Source organism: Pinus tabuliformis, chromosome 3_2 (genome assembly GCF_031772625.1).
Source record: "Pinus tabuliformis cultivar Carrire ecotype Pingquan chromosome 3_2, CPIR1, whole genome shotgun sequence".
In the NCBI taxonomy this organism is placed as follows: Eukaryota; Viridiplantae; Streptophyta; class Pinopsida; order Pinales; family Pinaceae; genus Pinus; species Pinus tabuliformis.
Genome location: NC_142302.1, coordinates 152,547,624 through 152,554,177, shown reverse-complemented (window position 1 = coordinate 152,554,177; position 6,554 = coordinate 152,547,624). Strand labels below are relative to the sequence as shown.

The following is a 6,554-nucleotide window of genomic DNA, read 5'->3' as shown; positions in this document are numbered from 1 at the left end:
TCAAAAGCTACATGGAAACCCAAAGATTATTGTAAGCGACGGAGATCCCATTTTCATTGCAAATTTTTGGAAAAATTATTTTCTTGTCTCAGTACTCAGTTAGCTCATAGCTCATCTTATCATCCTCAATCTGATGGGCAAACTGAGATAGTAAACAAATGTTTGGAAGGATATCTTCGTTGCTTTGTATCTGATAAACAGACACAATGGGTCAAATGGTTGCCTCTAGCTGAATGGTGGTATAACACTTACTTCCATATTGCAGCAAAAATGACCCCATTTATGGCACTTTATGGATATCACCCACTGTCCATCACATCATATTTAAGAGAAAATTCTAAGGTTCAAGAAGTCGAAGATCACAACGAGCGTCAACAAGTTCTCCAACTCTTAAAGGATAACTTAACTTTAGCACATAATAGAATGAAACAACAGGTAGATCAACATCGCAACGAAAGAAGTTGTGATGTAGGTGACTGGGTATTTCTACGGCTACAACCATATAAATAAATGTCCCTCTAGAAAGCTAAGAAGGATAATAAATTATCACCAAAGTATTATGGTCCGTACAAGGTGTTGAAAAAGATTGGTACTATGGCATACAAATTGGAGCTTCCTACAACTTCTCAAATGCACCCAGTTTTCCATGTTTCAAGCTTAAAGACGGTTATTGGTGACAAGCTCCTAGTTCAAACAATATTGCCAGAACTTGACGAGGAAGGAAAAATCATATTGGAACCTAAAGCAATCACAGAAACAAGAACTCTACAGCTACGAAATCGATCAATTTCAGAGTATCTCGTCAAGTTGAAGAACTTACCCGCTGAAGATTCCACATGGGAGGATGAGAATTTTATAGAGAAGCATCTAGAACTGCTCAAGCGTTGAGGACAACACTTTTTTGAAGGAGAGGGGAATGTTAGGTCCCTATAATACTAGTGATTCCCCCATTACTATTGTCATTGTAGCCCTTATTGTTATTGTTGTGCCCCTATTGTTCCCATATTGTTATTATTGTACCCCATAGAAGCCCATTGTGCCCTTATATTATTATTGTTATGTTGGTTTTGATAATATTGTGACCCCTTAGACTCCAATATATATAAAGGAGGTTTTGTCATTTGTATCATTCAAGAATTGTTCATTTGTGTAATGTAAAGGAGGTCGCCCCCTCGAAGAGGCTGATTCTGAAGTCGTTGGTCTATCTTTTCTATCTTTTTGTGAGCTGGTTTCTTAACATGGGAGGTTGAGAACCAACACCCTACATGGGAGTAAGATGTTATCATGTTATATTAAAAAAAATACAAGTCAACACCATTTTTTAAATACAAATTGGCTCACAAATTAAGATTAATAAATAGAAAGAAACCTTCCTTCATAATCACTCTCTATTGGCGAGTTGTTGTTTTTGTTGTTTTTCTTCCATTTCGATGGTCGAGCCACCATTCCACACCTGACAACATAGACACAAAAACAGAGGAAAAGAAAATGAAAAAAAAAACATTGTAAACCTTGAGCAATAATAAGGATAAAAAAACCAAAGAAGAAGAGGTTGGTAAATCTAACACACGTTTTTCCTTCATGAATCTATCTTGCATTGCTCTCAATGTAAATGCAATACACTAAAAAAACAAGCCATGAAACTTTGATTGAATTCGATACACAAATTTTACCTTTCAAACACAAACTATATATTAAAATGTTAATTATATAGTGCTAGCAAGATGGTTTAAGTGGTAGGATACAATGTTTTTTATTTTTCAATCTTTAAATAAAGTATTATTTTGGGTAATTAGTTTAAATAGTTTGATAAAAAATTTCACTAGATTTTAGCCAAAAACTCCAAAATTTAACATGCTAAACAAGTCCATTACACAATTTTATAATTAGTCATAATTTTTTTTTTTCAAATAGTTATAACTAATAATTATAAACCATCTCAATTCATTTTAACCCCAAAACTTATCAATTTAGAAGTGTGAATTTTTTTACAAGTGGCGTTGTGGTGGGGTTGGCCAATAACTATTTGAGGTGTTGTGAAGTTGTAGAGTAACTATGTGGGGCCCTGCGTGGAGGATGTATGGAATTCTTAGGCATTAGTTTCCAGGAAGCAAGAACTCGGTGTAAGTCAACCAATGAAACATGAGGCACTTTGGTCCCTCCTCGATCTATTAATGAAATAGATATGCTTTGCTCTACCTTGGATTCCTTGATGGGTGACTCTACATAAGCCTAGAGAGTATGGCCACGGGTTAGTGGTGGGTTCGTATCTCTCTTCCTTATCTTGCGCCAGTGAGAACTAGAAGCCACGCGCTTCTGAGGTATCCTCTGGTCAAATTGGTTTCTTCTGCCTGAATTTGTGATTTTCGGGCTATGAAACTGGAAATGCTTGCTGTCTCAGGTGAGGAGGGATCGGGATAAAGTGCAAAAGAGATGAGGGTAGATCAAATATAGCAAGTATTTTGATGACCTAGACTAATAGAATGACAGATCGTGGAGAAAATCAGGGTATTGCTATGGATCTTAGCTTGAACCTCAGTCCTGCGTCTCCGGTGGTTATAGGTTTGGAACTCGGGTCGGGATCGGGTTCGGGATCAGGGTTGGGATTGACGGCGGTGCCCCACAACGACGAAGTATCGATCCGCGAGCGACTGTGCCCGGGAATTCAGTTGCTGAACCGTTACCCGGGGTTTCAAGATCCTCAGCGTTCTACTCGGGAAGCCCTAAATGATGAGGGAGAGCTTTTGCATGAACTATTTGGGCAGCCTGAACAAGCTGGGCGCCATAGATCCAGCCATGTAAGGCATCGCTGGAGACGACATGCAAGAAGAATCAGACCGACAATTCTAGACTCGAATCCTAACCCTATCTCTCTCTCTAGAAGAAGTGAGTCTTCGGTTTCTCCTCTTTTCGTCTTCAGATCCGTTCACTCAAACGGCAACGGAATGGGCACTGTAGTAGAAGAGCCTAACATTGATAGCAATGCTACTGATAACTCCAATTCCGAGAGACCAACTGAAACCCACAAGCAGAATTTGAACAGGCCCCATAATAATAATGATAATATTTATGTTAATAGTTCAGAGGATGTACAAGAAGGCGATGAAAGAATCAACAGTGTTTCGAATTTCGAATGCAATATCTGCTTGGAGATGGCCAGGGAGCCTGTGGTCACCTCCTGTGGTCATTTGTTCTGTTGGGTTTGTCTATATCGCTGGCTTCATGTACACTCCATTGCTAAAGAATGCCCCGTTTGTAAAGGCGAGGTTACAGAAACGAATATTACTCCAATTTACGGCCGAGGTAAGGGCGATGCTGATTCTGCAGCAGAGAATGAGAGCAAAATTGGAGAGGAAGGTGAAAAGATTCCGCCCCGACCACGGGCACATAGAATCGAGGGTTTGAGACAGAGAATGAGGATCGGTAGACCCGTTTCCAGGAGGCTAGCAGAGGCAATTAGGTTATGGCAAGAGTCAAGAGCACAGAATGAAAACATAGGAGTAGCAGGTGGAGATGAAGATGGACATGGAGATAGACGGGGAGCAGCCCCCAGGGACGATGGTGTTGAGAATTTACTGGGTGCTGCAGCTGATCAAATACTGAATCGTTTGAGGACTGCTCATAGATTGCAAAGAGAGGTTCTGGAAGATAGATGGCAGTTGCCGCGAAGAAGAGATTTACTTAGAGCCGAATCCAGATCCAACACTGATGTCCCCCAAAATGTTACAGCAACATCATCCTATTTGGATGTTGAAAATAGAATTCGGGGTAGAGGAGATGATAATTGGGAGGGTCACCAGGAAAATATTGGGCTTCAGAGGTCCACAAGGGCTAGATCTGAGAGATTGGCTGCCATGAGGGCCAGGATTTCAAGCATGGAAGGTATGATCGATAATTTGGCTGCTCGGTCTAGGTCTAACACCAACAATTCAAATGCCACGGTTCCAATTAGTGAACGACGTGCTCAACGGTCACATCCACTTTCCTTTCGATTTCTGTCTGAGCCTAGGGCTTCGACTTCAAGCACAAACGCAGTTATACAAACGGGCAGCAGGAGTGGAGATTCTATGTTGGAGCAAGAATCTGTGAGATCACCTTCTCCCCAAAGAACAAACGGTGCCTCTGGTTCTCTCAATGTGGATGTAGATGGTGGTTCACTTCATCCCAGGAAAAGGAGGAGGCTAAACTAGATGCTTGAGAGTCCAATCTCCCCCTTTTGATCCTGTTTTTCCGGAATCAAAATATGAAGATGATACCGCAAGCTATTTTTTCTTTCAAGTTGGAGGTAGATTGGCATTTTGTTATCTAGATTTGTTGGACTTTCTTCAGATATTGTTTAACTTATTGCCCTATTGATGTCCCTGGCCATTGTTTCTTTCCGATAAAAGCATATTAGTATTGGATCTTATCTCCACAATGAACATGATCCCAGAATTAAATTTTCTTTATAATTAAGTGGGAACACTATAAATCTTCTTCTGTTTAAACAATGAAATAGGGGAATTGACAAGTTCGAAGGACTTCTGTTCTTCATTGATTTGAAATATGCACATGTTTGAAGTTGCCTTTTGATGCCTGAGCTGTTTTTTTATTTCTTTCTATCGAAATTTAATTGATTTCTTGAATAATATTTCTTGTATTTAAGTATCTTAACTGTTTTTGCTAGTTTTTTCCAAATGTTTATCATATGAATATCACAGGGCCTCATTTAAGCTTTAGATTTCTTCATTGAGGGTCAACTTTAATAGTCTGTATTACCTCCAAAAATTGAGATGTGCAAAATTATTTTGAGTGGTGATGCATCATACTGCTGCTACAGGATGTTTTTTTTTTACTAGAGGAATTGGCAACTAGATGGGTCTTGGTGTGACATGGGTCAATTCCCACTGCTACCACTATAACTTTTAGTTAGAGGTCAGGCAGGTGGGACATACATGGGGTTTCAAACCAATGACCATTATGCAAGGAATGCCTTAATAGTGCATCCATTTGCCAAGTATTCTATGCCCCATGGGCTGCTGCTACTTGATGCTATCTTCTTTCTTCCTCGGACCATTAAATTTGTTGATTATATTTATTTAATCAGATTATGTGCCCCATTTTGTTGTGTAATGTGCTAATTTGTAATGAATGTAACTTTTCTAATTGTGCTGACTATGAATTGTTTGTCCGCATGTGTTAACTGTGGTGTGAGAATTTTCCTAATGCGTATTGGCTTTATAATTTATTGCCCATGTTTTTTTGGATGGATATTAAATGACCTCATTTTATATATCAAAAGTTGAGCATTAGCTTACTTCATGTAGGGCCAACCTTCATGTAATGACCATCAGATTTACAATGAATTGCGACAAATTGTTTTGTGGTTAATGACCATCATGCCTGTGTGATTTCATTTTGCTTTTGAAGTCGTCCTGGAAGTTTTCCAGGCACACTGTTATTGAAACTATTAATGAAATTCATGTCTTGCAACGTGGTAAATTTGCAAAGCCATTCAAGTTAATTCTTGGCTGTAGCAAAAACCAGCCTACAATTTGGATCCAGTGCTTGTTGTTGTAATTAGATCATTGTGATGCCAAGCTATCAAAAAATATTTTCTATATCCCATATCAGGAATATACCCCAAACACAAGCAAACTCCAACCAGAGATGGACTGGGAGGGCATTTACCAGATATGTCGCCTCTAAAAAGAGGACGAGATCCAGAGGCTACCTGGCCCTTTCCAGACTCTGTCTAAGAGTATAATAGAGACACACAAGTGGTATAATAGCCGAGAATGCTCATAGAGATACAAGCAACAATGATACTATATATATCAAATAAACTATAAACAGATACACAAGAAATGTAGAGAGAATGCTAAGCCATTTTATTATACTGAGTAATAAAATGAGTACAGGAGGTAATCAAGAAGATGGCACCTCTACTTGCACAAGGCAAGTGAAGAAATACACTCAGAATAGCAAAGGAATGGCCCCTCTCTGATCTACGTCCAAGCTGCTGGGAAAACTGTTGCGTTGTTGCTGTTAGAAATCAAACAAGGATTTGGGACTGCTCCCCTCCTCTCCCAGTGCTGTGCAGTCTTCCAGAACACTGATAAAACCACTGCTGAAATGCTAAAGATACTGCTACTGAAATGCCAACGAAAATACCTTGCCTGAGCAGGCACTCGAAGTCCCTCGTGGCTAAGGGTGAGATCTCCGAACGGAGACACTCAATGCACTAAATAGTGCTGTAGACTAGCTAAACAGCCAGCGTGCTCTAAGCCAAAACGACTATCACAAATGCACATAACCGAATGATCAAAATAAGGGGGCTCCTCTCTCTTTTATAGCTTTTGCCTTTCTCAATCCCAATGCTCACCTTCTCCTACGTGATTCCCCTTTTGCCACATGTTCCTCCCTTCCTGCGCAGTCCCTCCATGTGTCTGCGTGGGCTCCATTTATGCGTCCCCCTTTTGGCCCCCTCGGCTCCCCCTTTAAGTCACAACGTTGTGCTACTAGGAAGTCACTTTTATTCTAAAAGTGAGTTATGTCCCCCTTTCTCACTTTTT

At 40.0% G+C, this 6,554-nt stretch overlaps 1 protein-coding gene across 1 annotated transcript; it reads left to right on the top strand.

Moving 5' to 3' along the window:
• Window positions 1–2,187: 2,187 nt before the first annotated feature.
• On the top strand, window positions 2,188–4,576 carry LOC149180265 (uncharacterized). The gene has a single exon (XM_089415993.1). It carries the CDS (start codon window positions 2,484–2,486, stop codon window positions 4,188–4,190), a length of 1,707 nt encoding a protein of 568 aa, XP_089272119.1. The 5' UTR covers window positions 2,188–2,483; the 3' UTR covers window positions 4,191–4,576.
• The last annotated feature ends 1,978 nt before the right edge of the window (window positions 4,577–6,554 follow it).